This window comes from Xyrauchen texanus, chromosome 28 (assembly GCF_025860055.1).
Source record: "Xyrauchen texanus isolate HMW12.3.18 chromosome 28, RBS_HiC_50CHRs, whole genome shotgun sequence".
Lineage (NCBI taxonomy): Eukaryota > Metazoa > Chordata > Actinopteri > Cypriniformes > Catostomidae > Xyrauchen > Xyrauchen texanus.
In genome coordinates this window covers 192,725-210,000 of record NC_068303.1, presented here as the reverse complement: position 1 = coordinate 210,000, position 17,276 = coordinate 192,725, and the positions used below count along the sequence as shown (strand labels likewise).

Here is a 17,276-nt window from a genome sequence, read left to right as displayed (position 1 = left end):
CACAGAGGAACTCCACTATCCCATTCAAATGAACTGGCCAGATTTCCAAGGGCCTGATTGATTGTGGAGTTTGAGTTACGACACTTCATTAACCTCCTCAACCTCAATACTGCTCACTGCACTCTCTCTCTCTTTCTCTTTCTATCTGTCTCTCTCCCATCTCGTCTCTTCCTCATTTTGAGTTCCGCCACACTTATTGATTTTCTCTGCAGTCAGTCTCTCATTCTTCACTCTTTAGTAGTAAACTTTACCGCTCTTCCTGTTGGCAATCGATAGAATCGAATAGAAATGCTTCATTTTGATCAGCAGTGAATGTGGATTTAAAGGACTGATCTGAAAATAAACATGGATAGATATTGAGTATGGCAATAGTACTGCTACAGTATTTGTTGGGATGTAATGTTTCAGGTAATGTTAATGCAGTACACATTAATTGGGTTTTATCGATACTGATTGAATTTAGGTTCTGTATGTTTGTGTGAGTGTTGCATTGGACACAGGAAACAACAGAATGTTATAAAATGATCTTTTCAAGCTGTACAGTATAAAGGTTCATTCACACAGGATGTGTTCTTGTGTTCCTTCTGCTACCGTTTATTTGTTGTTCTATGTAAAAATGTTGCCTCGTTTTTCTGAATCACACACTATGACCGGCGTGTTTAAAATTGATGCCTATATTCACTTAAAGCTGTCAAGAAATGTTCTTTTTTTAATATAGTTTTATTATCTTCCCTGATGCCCAATAATATTTGTTTTGCGCAATAACACAAAATATTTTGTAATATATAATATGTCTCTGGCCCTCTGCCTGAAACGCTCGGTTTTGGCCTAAACGCCTCCATAAAACTTCAACATAAACGGCCACTGTTACAATTGACTAGCATCCAGCACATTGCATCTGAAACCAAAAAGCTCAGCCCAAGCTGATCCACACATTCGTAGTCCATAGCACAATGAAGACGCGCACACATCCAGTATCATCGTGCACTGAAGCCGGTAATGCATCAAAATGGTCAAACATTTCCATCTAGTGTAAGTTTACATACACCAGCATTTAAAAATGCCGCAGATGGGCGAAATAATGCATCCATGACGCATTTCTGCTCTAAACAACAAGAGGCACAGCAGCTGAAAGGAAAAACGCTTCAGAGTTGTAACTTGACACCACATCTTTTTAGAGGCATGAGAGATGTATCAAGCGGCCAAAGATGTCTGTCTATGAGTGAGTATGTTGAATCAAAAATAGTCCAGATGGGTCCCCTTTCATTCAGGAATAGTGAGGCCACACTAGGCCTGTATGTCCTGCTCTCTCTCTATGTTTACAAACCGTAGCACCAGTGGGAGGGGCCAAGCTGGGCGGGGTGATGATGTAAAGTAGGTGTTTTTGAGCTGTAGAGTCGGTCATAAATTAATGCACCCATAGTGGTGTAGGGAAGTCGTGGAAGTTTCAATAAATGCTTTTATTGCATTGGGGATTCAGTTTTGAGTTCTAAAACTTACAGTATGTTTTTATAGTAGAAAGACCTCTTATATGTTAAAATAGAGGTATTATTGCCTGCCATGGTAAACGAGCCAGCGCCCACAACTGCCATGGTCAACGAGCCAGCGCCCATGCCTGCCACGTTCAAAGAGCCAGTTTCTGAAGCCTCCTCTGTCCCAGAGCCAGAGCCAGTGGCTGAAGCATCGTTCCATGCCAGAGCCAGTGGCTGAAGCATCGTCCGTCCCAGAGCCAGCGCCTGAAGTGTCGTCCGTCCCAGAGCCAGCGCCTGAAGCCTCGTCTGTCCCAGAGCCAGCGCCTGAAGTGTCGTCCATCCCAGAGCCAGCGCCTGAAGCCTCGTCCGTCCCAGAGCCAGCGCCTGAAGCCTCGTCCGTCCCAGAGCCAGCGCCTGAAGCGTCGTCCATCCCAGAGCCAGCGCCTGAAGCATCGTCCCTGCCAGAGCCAGTGGCTGAAGCATCGTCCGTCCCAGAGCCAGCGCCTGAAGCCTCGTCTGTCCCAGAGCCAGCGCCTGAAGCGTCGTCCATCCCAGAGCCAGCGCCTGAAGCATCGTCCCTGCCAGAGCCAGTGGCTGAAGCATCGTCCGTCCCAGAGCCAGCGCCTGAAGCATCGTCCGTCCCAGAGCCAGCGCCTGAAGCCTCGTCTGTCCCAGAGCCAGCGCCTGAAGTGTCGTCCGTCCCAGAGCCAGCGCCTGAAGCCTCGTCTGTCCCAGAGCCAGCGCCTGAAGCCTCGTCCGTCCCAGCGCCTGAAGCCTCGTCCGTCCCAGAGCAAGCGCCTGAAGCGTCGTCCATCCCAGAGCCAGCGCCTGAAGCATCGTCCATGCCAGAGCCAGTGGCTGAAGCATCGTCCCTCCCAGAGCCCGCGCCTGAAGCCTCGTCTGTCCCAGAGCCAGCGTCTGAAGTGTCGTCCGTCCCAGAGCCAGCGCCTGAAGCCTCGTCTGTCCCAGAGCCAGCGCCTGAAGTGTCGTCCATCCCAGAGCCAGCGCCTGAAGCCTCGTCCATCCCAGAGCCAGCGCCTGAAGCCTCGTCCGTCCCAGAGCCAGCGCCTGAAGCGTCGTCCGTCCCAGAGCCAGCGCCTGAAGCGTCGTCCGTCCCAGAGCCAGCGCCTGAAGCGGCGTCCGTCCCAGAGCCAGCGCCTGAAGCGTCGTCCGTCCCAGAGCCAGCGCCTGAAGCGTCATCCGTCCCAGAGCCAGCGCCTGAAGCGTCGTCCGTCCCAGAGCCAGCGCCTGAAGACTTGTCCGTCCCAGAGCCAGCGCCTGAAGTGTCGTCCATCCCATAGCCAGCGCCTGAAGCGTCGTCCGTCCCAGAGCCAGCTCCTGAAGCCTCATCCATCCCAGAACCAGCTCCTGAAGCCTCGTCCGTCCCAGAGCCAGCACCTGAAGCCTCGTCCGTCCCAGAGCCAGCGCCTGAAGCCTCGTCCGTCCCAGAGCCAGCGCCTGAAGCCTCGTCCGTCCCAGAGCCAGCGCCTGAAGCCTCTGCCTCCATCTTCGGACCCCCCCGCCTCCCGCAGATCTGCCCACTGAGCCCTTGCCTCCTGTTGCTCCAGAGCCTTCACCTCCCACGGCTCCACCCCTGAGCCCTTTCCTCTTGTAGCTCCATCAGCGGAGCCTCCGCCTCCGAGTTTTAATTAAAATGCCTGCACATAGATCCTCCTTCTCTCACCTCTTTCCTGAAAACTTTACGATGTCACTTTTGTGTATTACAGGTTACTGACACACATCAGTCTTGTGTATTGCGTATAATAAATGTTACATGTGTAACCAAATTAGTTCATAGGCATTTCTATTCTTAAAATCAAGTGTTGGACAGAATGTGTGCTAAATATTTATGCCCGAATTGTATCGTTTTGAAATTCCGTTTGTTGATTGGATGGTCTAAGAGTCGCACCTTTTCATAGGAGACAAGTCCTACGATGTCTTACGATTTCGCCATCTCATACGAGTTATTACGAGTTGTTGTGAGTATGAAGTTCCATTCTTCTTTGCCCATCTGCCTGTTTAAAATGCAACACACATCCTTTATGAGTGGCCCTTAAAACTGCAGAATCAATATCTGCAAAGATCTTTGTACTCCAAACAGAGCAAATAAAAGCCAGTAGATTTGTTTTACTCTGCCGTAATATTTTACTTTAATGTTTAATGTATCTATTTTACTGTTTTAAATGTAATCTATATGTGTAACCCAAGTATTGTACTGAACTGAAGTAATGAATTGAACATCAGTAAGTGTAATCTGATTACAAGAAGTTAAATAATAGTTTATCAAGTATGGATTTGACTCCGTGTAATGCTTCTGTTATGAGTGGACTGATCTGTCCAAAGGTTTAGTTCCAGAACGCTGTGGAGCTGTATGAACTGCTCTGGTCACCTCTCACCTGAAGCTAAATGATGTGCCGAGGTCTGATGTGAGCAAACGTGATATTACAGAAAGACCTTGAGCATCTGAGCTGTTTTCTTGTGCTTTATATAGAAGGGCCGGACCTCATTGTGAGTGTATTGTGCAGTTTGTTCTGCTGTATTCTGCACACGTTGGCATATATTCCTCCTTTTGTTCTATGCATACACTCTTAAAAATAAAGGTTCCAGTTAGAGCCAAAAAGCTTTTTATATTCTGATGGCACTGGAGAACATTTTCAAGTTCCACACAGTTCTTTAAAAAGGCATTTATTTTCTGCTTTAACCTTTAAGCTCGGATTGGTGAGAAAGAAATATTATTGTCAAAATATGAATAACTCCAGCCTTGACCAACAAAATAGATTTTGTTTGAAAGTTTAGAAGTTCTGATTCCCAATGCATGTGACATTATGACCAAAACTGAACAAGTGCTTTCAAATTTGCTGACAAATCAGACATTTTGATTATTTATAAAAACATTTGCACAGTTCATATTATTGCAATCAGTAAAAACATCAAACTGATCAAATATTCATGTGTCATATGTTGTTGGAAAGATCTCAAAGAGTAAAATACAACCAGACTATTTGTTTTACTCACAGATAAACATATAGTGAGTAACAGATAAATATGTCTTTTACTATTATGCTGATGTTGATTATATGCCGCATTTTCATTTATAACTTTACAAAACATAAATGGAACAAAAAATATTCTTCCTGTCTGATGTCTTGAGATGTTGCTTCAATATATCCACATAATGTTCCTTCCTCATGATGTCATCATCTATTTAGTGAAGTGCACCCGTCCCTCCTGCAGCACCCCCACAACATGATGCTGCACCCCCATGCTTCACAGTTGGGATGCTGTTCTTCACCCTTTTCCCTCCAAACATAACGATGCTCATTACGGCCAAACAGTTCAATATGTATTTCATCAGACCAGAGGACATTTCCCCTAAAGTCAGATCTTTGTCCCCATGTGCACTTGCAAACTGTAGTCTGGCTTGTTTATGGTGGTTTTGGAGCAGCGGCTTCTTCCTTGCTGAGCACCTTTCAGGTGATGTCCATATAGGACTGGTTTTGCTGTGGATCTAGATACTCGTCCACCTGTTTCCTCCAGCAGCTTCACAAGGTCCTTTGCTGTTGTTCTGGGATTGATTTGCACTTTTCACACAAACTACGTTCATCTCTAGGAGACAGAATGCGTCTCCTTCCTGAGCGGTGTGATGACTGTGTGGTCACATGGTGTTTATACTTGTGTACTATTGTTTGTACAGATGAGCGTGGCACCTTCAGGAGTTTGGGAATTGCTCCCAATGATGATCCAGACTTGTGGAGGTCCACAATTGTTTCTGAGGTCTTGACTTTTGATTTTCCCATGATGTCAAGCAAAGAGGCACTGAGTTTGAAATACATCCACAGGTACACCTCCAATTCAGTACACCTCCTGTCAGAAGATATTTGTCTAAAGGCGTGACATCATTTTCTGGAGTTTTCCAAGCTGCTTAAAGACACAGTTAAATTAGTGTATGTAAACTTCTAACCCACTGGAATTGTGATTATAGTCAATTAAAAGTGACACAATCGGTCTGTAAACAATTGATGGAATAATTACTCGTGTCAAGCACAAAGTAGATGTCCTAAACGACTCGCCAAAACTATAGTTTGCTCATATGACATCTTTGGAGGGGTTAAAAAATTAGTTTTAATGACTTCAACTTAAGTGCATGCAAACTTGTGAGTTCAACTGTACAATTATTATCTTTTATTTGTTTGGAGATGTTTTTGGACACAATGATCAATTATATTTGTAATGTTGTAACGTTGATCGCTTTGTCGTATCAACACTAAATCTCAGATACAGTCGACATGATTGAGAACACCCTTATTTACACCCAGAGATATATAATGTCAAATCAGGAAAAAATATTTTTTCCAGCAGTTTCTTTGGCTGAGACTCAGATTGTTTCATATAATATCATTAAATATATTGAAACGTTTTCTTTACAATAATACCAAACACTTGACCCTCCTTGTTTTATGTTGAATTATAAGTCTTTATTTTTGTGTATGCCAAATAAAAACACCTTCAGAGCTTAAAGGGTTAAAGAACCCGGCAACCACATGTTATATTTACCAAATATAAGACCAAATGATATAAAGAACCAATAATGAATCATCAAGTTTCATCTACAGAGAACCATTCAGGAAGTAGAAGCGGGTTCTGCTGAATTGAAGCATCATTGACAAACCGTTATTAGGAGGATCTCAGTCCTGCTATTGGAGACCTGCCCTCTGGGAGTGAGAGAGTAAAACCCATTTGCTGCTACCAAGGGGTTGTAGTTATGTTGGGGTCAGGTCGGGTTAGTGGGAATCATGTTAGAGGGTCCTCATCTAAACATCTTGTCATTTCCATCCAGCATGTTTTATACGACATCCCAAAATTCCCATACAAATACGTAGTTGAAAGCCCTGCTAATGTGTCCTGTTCAGTCAGCTGTGTTTAATGCTACAGGGAATTATAGGATTGAGAAACGTAATCGTGCATAGTTTCGTTCAGGGTTTTCGAGTATAAGGGCATATAATATAAGTGACTATCAATGTCGAGAACACAAGATACTGGATGTTTTCTCTCCTTGTCATTTTGCTAAACTAATGTTGCATGTTTTTATGGTTATTTGCATTTCCCTGCACATCCAAGCTGACCCGTGACCCATTTTTGGGTCGTGACCCTCCAGTTTAGAATTATGTTCTAGATCATTGAGGTCCTGCTCTAGAACTTCTGCACATTTGTGCTACTTTCCCTTCAGGTCACGAACGTCTGATGTTACTGTAAGAGCAGGAACGTAAATCAGGTCAAAGAGAAGCTGTAGATTCAGGCCAAGGTCACCCGTACAGCCTGCTGCTGCGCTCTGGACTCTCAGACCTCATCACATACATGCTGACAAACGCCTGTAAAACACGTCAAATCTGCTGAATCAGTCCTGTATACAACTATGAGCATGAGCTCTGCATTGTTGGCTTTAATTGTGATCAAATTGCAGATGATATCATGGAGGATGTTGGGAAAATCACTCATATATTACAGATATTATTCAGTGTTTTATTTGTGAGCGAGTCACGACGCTCTTCAGCTGCACCAGTGGGATGTCACGAGCAAAGCTTTGATTTATTTCAGCTCGACTCGTGAGCGTGCTGCTGCCAAACGCTGCCATTATCGAACGCCCACTGCTGATTTACAACAATCCTGTTCATCTGCATCAAAATACAGCACAATGTGTTCTCATGCCTGAAACATTTACAGGTCAAATGCTGCTTTTTGTCATATTAAAATGTCTCCGCTCACACCAGCTCTGTTCCAAACTCTAGCGAGCTTTCTTCTAAAGCAGCATCTGATTAAACAGAGTTGATTGCAATAGAGTTCAGCGTTTGCATTGACAGTTATTCCCTAGTAAACATACAAATACACTTAATAGCAACTTTTAGCAATATAGCACAAAGTGCTTCACAAAACAAAAATCTAAACACATTGAATAAATAACACATGCACAGAGGTGTATATAAGATTAAAAACAGATTCAGCAGGTCTTATACCCCAGGACGGTCTGTTCCTTCACAACAAATGCTCTGTTCACAGATCTTAGAGGTCTAATGTTTCATAAGGTCTTAATTAAGAATTCTGCTCAATAATCTGGCACCAAGCCTTTATATGTGGTTAATACAATCTTAAAATCAACTCTACATGAATTGGTAACAAATGCACAGAACTGCAGTAATGTGACTGGAATGGGTCATTTGTGTCAAAAGCGGAGCTGCAGCGTTTTGCAGTAATTGTAGCCGTGCTAAATTATGTTGAAACAGCATTACTATTATTAAGGGGAGATTAAATTAAAACGTGTACTGTAGATGCTTCTCTGTTGTCATAAAACGTAAGACTAACTTTGGACATTTTCTGTAACTTATACAAACATGTCTGAACTAACTGCTTGATGTTCTGTTCAAATATTTGGGACCACCTTTGTGTTGCTGAATGCGACTTCTTATTAAACCTTGACTGACTGTTGCAAACACCGTTTTAACAGTATTTAATGCTACTCTTCAGTACATGCTTGAGGAACATCTAAAATATTGGGATTCAAAGATAAATACAATTGTTAATAATATGGATAATAATCTAAAGGAATGAAAGAAGTGTTGTTGAATCGCATAAACAAGAGGTAACATATGAAAACAATATTGGCCCTAATAGGGATCCTTGCGGAACACCACAATTAATTGTTGAGGTTAAGGACACCTAATCTCCCACAGACACTGCAAATGTACTATTAGACATGTAGGAATTATAGCAGACTAAATCCACCCCAGATATTCCAGTCATCTCTTCGTTGTGTTGATTAAAAACAGAGTGATCAAGCTGCACTGAAATGGAGAACTCTCCAGCATCATTGGCCATCAACGATTCGAGAGTACCCCTAAGAAGGGCAGTATTTGGTTGCTAAGTACCAACACTTTCTCAAATATTTTTGAGATTGGTCTAAAGTCTATTTAAAACAGAGTGATGTAATGAAGTTCAGAAGTGGATGAGCAAGATATTTAATAGAGACAACATTTCGCTCACTTCATCTGCCATCTTGGAATGTATTCTGGGATCACCTTCTAATTATTGCGCGTCTTGCGAAAAGAGGCCATCTAAGGAGCAACTTTTAAATGCTGTCTACTTGCACGGCTGCGACTAAATGGACGCATTTTGCGATCACTTTTCCTAACAGTGCGATTCAACTTTGCAAGAGGTTGCACTGGTGCGACTACAAAGTTGTCTTTCTGATTATGCGCTGCCAAATATCAAACCGCAAACATTCCAAAAGCCAAACGAAACTTGATCAGTCACCGCGGCACAATGGACCAATCAATTTCCAATGAAAATGACTTAAAATGGGAGTTCTGGATTACCCTTATTTTTGAGCCCTACACCTTTTCAAAGATCTCACACTGGATGGGGAAGTCATCGAAGACAATCAGGCATAAGGATGAACAGAATGGCACACACACATAAACCGCGCTGTGAGAAGCGGAGGCTTGGTCATGGATTCTGCATTGATTCATTGTTTAAAAACTCGATGAAAACCCCTAATGTGTCGTGATTAAACTAGTTTAAAGAAGGCCTTTTTTTGTCTTCAGATGACTATTTTAATCAGTAATAGCTTATTCCTGCTGTCAAAGTATTTTAATTTAGCCCAACATCAAAAGGGTTCATGTTTTATAGACTACGCAACTTTTGTAATTTCAGTATCTTTACAGAATTTCAGAATTAGCGCTTTACGGTCAAGTGGGCATTTCAGTTAAATAAAATGTGTATTTTTATTGGAAATGTACTTATTTTTAATATTATTCATTTTTGACCACTTAATTTTCATTTTATAAATATCCTGCCCCCACACCCCACATTGCGACCAACTTAGGTTGGTGCGACCATCTGTTGAACTTGGTAGCATGGGTGCTAACACTCTCAAATGTTAGTCTGGAGCCTACTTGGGTAGTTCACTAGGTTTTGGGGCACTGTGTTCATGTAGCTGCCATTGTTCTTGAGTTTATATGTGGAGGTGTGATGTGTTTCACTCTTGTGTTTGTAGACGATCGTCCGCGGGAGCCGACCGCCGAAAGACGCCTCTATCAACGGACTTTTAGAAGAGTTTGACAGCATCTCTGTGACGCGCTCAAACTCCCTGAGGAAGGAGAGTCCACCCGGAGCGCTCCAGGCTGCCGGCGGCAAACCGCTCTCTGCATCAGGAGCAGCCAGCGGTGGCGGGCCCGAGGAAAACGGCTTTGCTCACTATTACGGCCGTTATTCATTTGACTTGGACAGCAGAAAAGGTTTCTCGCTGGACCCGTATCGGGACAAAGGCATCCACGATGGGGACTGGGCGATCGGACGACACAATCGTTTCTCTCTTAAACAGAACGGTCACCCCATCCGGAGTCCGTTCTATCCCGACGCAATGCCGCAGAAGTCTTCCGACTATGCAAAGATGCCGCCAGACTATCACGCGTACCTGGAGAGCAAGATGCGTCTGTCCACCGATGAGATGACCCTAAATCGCAGGAGGGATTATTACCGAGCGTCTCTGGGTGGATCCAGTCAGGATTACCAGGAACAGCCGCTTGGAACGCCATCTCGAGTCTCCATTCACAGTGAGCAGATGAGCTATCCTGATGGAGACTGGGGATACGGTGCAGGACTTCGAGACGATTACGACAAAAGGCCAAAGTCTTCGTACATCACTCAGACGAGTTCTCAGCCCACCATTCGCCAGCGCTCGCGCTCGGGTTCAGGACTGCAGGAACCCAGTCTGCCGTACGGCATCAGTGCATTTAAAGCGGCACCACAGGGACCGTACAGCTCCTACACGTATCCCAGGCTCTCTGAAAACACATCCACACTCGTCATAAGCAAGGTAAACGTCATCTCACATCCATCTAACCCTAACCTAAATTTCAACCTCTGGTGAAGCAGCTTTTCATACTTGTCATTTTGAAAGGGAGTTAGCCAGGGTTATGAAACCTGTCTCCGGAGCAGGACGAGAAGACCCAAGCGCTCTGGTGGGGGTGTAAGGGATGAGAAGGTCACTGATATATTTGGGCACAAGACCAGATAGTGCCTTTTAACATAAAGCAGAATTTTTAAATTCATAAAAGCTTGAAATTCACAGGCAGCCATTGTTGAGACGCTAATACAGAGGTAATGTGATCCCTCTTTCTTGACCCCGTTAAAAGCCTAGCTGCCATGTTTTGAATTAGCTGTAGGCGGGATAACGCCGTTTGGGGCAGACCAATGTACAATGAGTTACAATAGTCGAACCTTGATGAAATTAGTGAGTGGATCACAATTTCCAGATCTTTACTGGAAAGAAAATGTTTGACTTTAGTGATAGATCTCCGGTGGAAAGCTACCCTAAACAACAGCACTGATCTGCTTATTAAAAAGTAATGATGAATCTAAAATCACTCCAAGACTTCACATGATCTTTACATTGGATGACAGAGGACATAACTGGGCGGCCTGGCCAGGTAAGGAGGACATGGATGAACCTAAAATCAGAACTTCAGTTTTGCTTTCATTTAATCGTTAAAAATAGATTGCCAGCCAATGTTTAATACCTCTGAAGAAATTTAGGGCGTTCTCAGATGAACAATTCTTGTCTAAGGTCACTGGTATGTAAAATTGGAAATGGTCAGCATAACACTGAAAGGATATGCTGCACTTCTGGAACATTGAGCTCAGAGGAAGCATATACAGGCAAAATAATAAGGGTCCTAACATTGACCCTTGCGGGACGCCACATGATGAATGAGCCGGTGTAGAATGTCTTTTAGATTGGAGGCAAACCACTGGAGGGCCATACCCTACACTCGAGACGATTGAGAAGAATGTTATGGTCGATAGGAATCTCCAAAAGAGGGTGGAGTTACTCCATAAGGAGGAGTAGCTACTCCAAAAGTGGGGTGTGCCAACTCTGAAAGGGGGCGTCACTTTGACGTAATGCTAGGGAAAGGGTTAGCTTAGGGGCTCCATATATCTTTGCAGGCAATTTGTAGCTCCCGTCCCTTTATGGAGCTCTGCCTGCAGTTATATCCTACTCGTAAGTGTCGAACAGTGATGCCAAACGTGATCACTGGCACGATGATGAGACCGTATTCATTGTTTCTGTAGCATATTTCAGAAGATGAAAAACAAAAAGCTAAAGAGCAGCTCCATCGCGATCGGGTGTCCAATCATTGTTATTGCAAATATGCAAATGAGAAGGATAACCCGGGGTTTATTCATGTATATTGTGAAACAGGATAACCCAGGATTCTGTTTACCCAGGGTTAGAATGACCCGGGGTTAACATTGCAAGTTTGAAATGCCCTTGTATGTAGCGGATGAAAAATGGCATGTTCTCCTACCGATATTATAAGAATATATTTAGTTGTAGTTTGTCATAATGTGTGTATGTTCGGGTACATTGAGGGCGTTTTCACACTAGAGGTTTCGGTCTGGATTAGATTCTGTTTTATATTTATATATATTTATATTTATATATTTCTGCATTTGGCAGACGCTTTTATCCAAAGTGACTTACTTACTTGAAGTCACTTATTACAGGGACAATCCCCCCGGAGCAACCTGGAGTTAAGTGTCTTACTCAAGGACACAATGGTGGTGACTGTGGGGATCGAACCAGCAACCTTCTGAGTACCAATGTATTATACAGTGCCCTTATTACAGGGACAATCCCCCCGGAGCAACCTGGAGTTAAGTGTCTTACTCAAGGACACAATGGTGGTGACTGTGGGGGTCAAACCAGCCACCTCCTGATTACCCGTTATGTGCTTTAGCCCACTACGCCACTACCACTCCATTTACGTCAGTTTGGTTTGTTTTGTTGGTGTGAAAGCTGTTCACTAGTAAGCTCACTAGAGTCCACTTCAAAGTGAGCTCCACTACGTGTGAAAGCAATCTGCACTAACTTGCGTTATTGAACGTATAATTTGCTTTGTACAAAAAGTGTAATTCCAAAATACAACTAATTTAGCAATGAACATTTCTGCAAATCCCCTTGGAGGGAATTATTTTCTCTGAAGTAGTTTTATGAATACTTTTACTACATTACATAATTTAATCATGATGCACACAGTAAAAAATAATAATACAGCACAGCCAAAAATATGGTCATATTTTGCCAACAAAAAAGATAAAGAAGAAACAGTAATACAAACCATGTTTATTTTGGCAGAATGATTATTATTTTATTACCATAGTTCTGGTTTTCCTGGATTATTTCTATGTTTCTCTTATGAATATTACGGTTAAATTACGGTTACTGTAGTAAAAACATGGGGCACTTTTGTAAGGGATGGATAAATCAAAAGTGTTTTAGAAATACCCTCCCTGTCCTCTTATTTCATGTGTTTTAATGCAGACAAATGTAGTGTTTATGGTATGTTCAGTGCACTACACAAAGACAAAGACTGTCCGGAATGATGATTATGGACATATCGAGCTCATATTTTAATAATGCAACATTGTTTGCTCAATTGTGGTGATTATTGACTCTCTGTGTGAATATTTGGAGATAGGATACTGACGATAGGAAGACTCTGGTATATGATGCAGTGAATGTCCTGCTGGTTCCAGCTCTATGTAGACGGTTTGAATGCAATGATTGCTGCGGATATTTCTGCTGCAATCTCACCCGCAGGGCGTGCAGGGCGTGTTATCTCTCAGGTCGCATCTCTGTGAAGACCGGCCGGGACGCTCCAGCGCTCCGCAGCACCGGCTCGTGATGGATCTTGTGTCAGCTCTTAATCTACTCACCCGTGAAAAGGAGCGTAACCGCCGAGACATGGAATTACTCATGAGAGGCGCGCGGGAATCAATTAATGGAACACGAGCAGATAACAGCGACTCGTCCCAGACTTCATTTCTTCATCACACACTGACTGCTGGACACAATCAGAGGACTCAATAAAGAAATAAAGAATTATATTTTGGATAAAGATAATGACCCCCCAGTGCAACTAATACTACTGTAATGTGTACTTACAATTTAACACATATGTCCTACAAAATTAAATCATCATAATGCAAAAAGAAAAATATAATTTCCTCTTTCTTTCCTTTGATTGTGGAATGAAATATGAGGATATCACGAGCCGCATTAATCACATGCACATCATGAATCAGATACTGTATCTGCACAATCTTTCACTACTTCATGTTAAACTTCATAATCAGTGCAATTAATACTAGTCAAATGTTTGATATGTGATATCACACGAACTTCAAAACACATTTACAGATATCAGTCATTCATTTCTTACAAAGTTACATATTCATAACATGTATCATATCACAACTAAATTGTTATTAGTGAAAATATCCATTCCTGATATCAACAATGAAATTACAACTATTACAACTAATAAAAATGCTACATTTATCTGTAAATGTGTCGGATTAGAGAGCAATTAAAGATATATTAAAAGGTTATTTTATTAGTTTCATAATGAGCACTTTTATTAGTTATTATTGAATTATTGATATCAGGAATGAACATTTGCACTTGTAACATTGAGTGAATGAACGATCATTGTGAAATATAGTTACAGATTTCAAAAATTACTTTTTAGATTTCAAGTATGTGTATATCTGCACTCAATGAGGTCATTTTTAAGAAATATATTTAATTTCTCCCAATCTGTAAAGCCCAATTCCCAATGTGCTCCAACTCCTCATGGTGGTGTAGTGACTCACCTCAATCCGGGTGGTGGAGGACGAATCTCAGTTGCCTCCACGTCTGAGACCGTCAATCCGGTCTTATCACATGACTTGTTGAGTGTGTTACTGTGGAGACGTAGCACATGTGGAGTCTTCACACTATTCTCCGCAGCATCCACGCACAACTCCCCACACGCCCCACCGAGAGCGAGAACCACATTATAGTGACCACGAGGAGGTTACCCCATGTGACTCTACCCTCCCTAGCAACTGGGCCAATTTGGTTACCCCATGTGACTCTACCCTCCCTAGCAACTGGGCCAATTTGGTTACTCCATGTGACTCTACCCTCCCTAGCAACCGGGCCAATTTGGTTACCCCATGTGACTGTACCCTCCCTTGCAACCGGGCCAATTTGGTTACCTCATGTGACTCTACCCTCCCTAGCAGCCGGGCCAAATTGGTTACCCCATGTGACTCTAGCCTCCCTAGCAACCGGGCCAATTTGGTTACCCCATGTGACTCTACCCTCCCTACCCCATGTGACTCTACCCTCCCTAGCAACCGGGCCAGTTTGGTTACCCCATGTGACTCTACCCTCCCTAGCAACCAGGCCAATTTGGTTACCCCATGTGACTCTACCCTCCCTACCCCATGTGACTCTACCCTCCCTAGCAACCGGGCCAATTTGGTTACCCCATGTGACTCTACCCTCCCTAGCAACTGGGCCAATTTGGTTACCCCATGTGACTCTACCCTCCCTAGCAACCGGGCCAATTTGGTTACCCCATGTGACTCTACCCTCCCTAGCAACCGGGCCAATTTGGTTACCCCATGTGACTCTGCCCTCCCTAGCAACCGGGCCAATTTGGTTACCCCATGTGACTCTACCCTCCCTTGCAACCGGGCCAATTTGGTTACCCCATGTGACTCTACCCTCCCTAGCAACCAGGCCAAATTGGTTGGCCCATGTGACTCTACCCTCCCTAGCAACCGGGCCAATTTGGTTGCCCCATGTGACTCTACCCTCCCTAGCAACCGGGCCAATTTGGTTGCCCCATGTGACTCTACCCTCCCTAGCAACCGGGCCAATTTGGTTACCCCATGTGACTCTACCCTCCCTAGCAACCGGCCCAATTTGGTTGCTATGGAGACCTGGCTGGAGTCAATCAGCACGCCCTGGATTCAAACTCATGACTCCTGGTGTGATAGTCAGCGCCAATACTTGCTGAGATACCCAGACCCCCAAATAAGTTAAATTTATATAAAAAATGTACATTTGTATGAGTGCTCATTTAAATACTGATGTAAAAATACACCTCCACTTGTACTAATTAGTGAAGATTGAGTGGTAGATATCTGTAATTCGTGCTCTTCATGTGATGTAAATGCAGTGTGCAGTTTGTACACACAGTGTTATTAACTGCAGACTCTTGAACAGCTGCAGAGATTCAGTTGCATTCAGCACATGCGGACTGTTATGTGTGAGTCCCATCAGTCTCGCCTCACTGATGTCATCAGCGCTCGGTCACTTTCAGCGGTTTGTTGTGTTGGTGTTGGACAGCTCGGGGACTCGAGGACTCTCGCTGTGATGAAGCGATGTTGCGGGACCTTCCTTTTCTGCAGCCGTTGCATAAAAACCGCCGCCACAGAATTCAATTTCACACTCCAGTTGGGGTGTTGATTACGCTGCCAAATTTAGATTAATGTGCGTTTAACGAACACGGATCCGCCAGTGGTGGGGGGGGGGTCTCGGGACTCCTCTGGCCCTTAAACACCCTCAGCGGGAATTATTGATTAAACGAGCCCACCGGCGTAATTACACGCCGCACCGTCACAAGCTCTCTCATCATACGGCCGTTAGGAGGCGATCCGTGTCATGTCATCTCTTTGAGATTGGGGGTGTGGCGGGAATAATTCAATCTGCTGCCCATCATGACCACTGTGTGTGTGTGTTTGTGTGAGTGTGTGTGAGTGTGTGTGTGTGTGTGTGTGTGTGTGTGTGAGTGTGTGTGATAGTGTTTGTGTGTAATAGTGTGTGTGTGTGTGTGTGTGTGTGTGTGTGTGTGTGTGTGTGTGTGTGTGTCAAACTTTATACATCATAATATTTATATGTATTTATTTGAAATTAAAAATAAAGCACTTTATGGACCTTGACAGCGGTCAACAGTGTGGGTAGATATCTGACAGTGGTGATGTTATGATCTACGTGTTTCAGTAGCGTGACAGAAGTTCAGAGAGTCACAAACTTCATCTGTCACATTCAATTATGAACACATCAGAGAAATCTTATCTAAAGTGTGTTGCCACAGTCACCTTTCACTCATTTTTACGGCAGGATTTCAGTGACGTGTGTAAGGAAACTGCTCAGTGAGGACTTTAAGAGATTTAGGACAGTGCAGCGTAATTTCTGTAAAGCTGCTTTGAAACTTTGTATTATTGTGACAAGCGCAATACAAATAAAAGTGTCTTGACTAATAAATGCATGTTCAGTGCTGTCACACTATTTGTTAAACCCTTATGAAACTTAACCACGGTTTTACTACAAATACTACAAGTGTAACTATGGTTACAGTAAGGGAATATTATGTGCAGAATGAAATAATATCATCCATTTATTACATCATTACAAATATTTTCTTCTTTAAACAGCTTCAATGTAGTTTTATTAGTAGCTTGTCGTGTAGCTTATTACATTTTTATTTAATTTCAACACATCCTCCTGTAAAATCACATCACAAATGTGTTCCAGTGAGACACTTCCAATGGAAGTCAATGGGGCCATTTTTGGAGGTTTAGACAGAAATGTGAAGTTTATAATTTAACTAAAGCACTTACATGAATTCTTCTGTTGAATCTTTTGAGTCCGTTCTCTCTTCTGGTCTGTAAACGTGCGGTGATATACGACTCTGTGTTTGGTGGGTGTTTCGTTGGCAAACAGCAGCAACTTGATTAATGAGTTCCTTGAAAATCATTCTAGGCTTGTAATGAGATCTCATGAACGCTGTCTTGTGGTGTAAATATGAACTCAGACTTGTCCATTAACACATCAAATTAAACTGATAAACTGTTACATTGAATGCACTGTGTCTTTAGTTAAAAGCATCTCCTAAAGAAATGTCTATGGAA

The 17,276-nt window shown here is 43.2% G+C and overlaps 1 protein-coding gene across 5 annotated transcripts in view; it reads left to right on the top strand.

Moving 5' to 3' along the window:
* The window catches only part of pak5 (p21 protein (Cdc42/Rac)-activated kinase 5), a 140,120-nt gene that overhangs the window by 48,924 nt on the left and 73,920 nt on the right, over positions 1-17,276 (top strand). For all 5 annotated transcript variants that reach the window (XM_052095643.1, XM_052095642.1, XM_052095645.1 and 2 more), the window contains one exon: positions 9,520-10,341. In XM_052095643.1, coding sequence (XP_051951603.1) covers positions 9,520-10,341 — 822 coding nt within the window. The remainder of the gene's footprint in view (positions 1-9,519; positions 10,342-17,276) is intronic.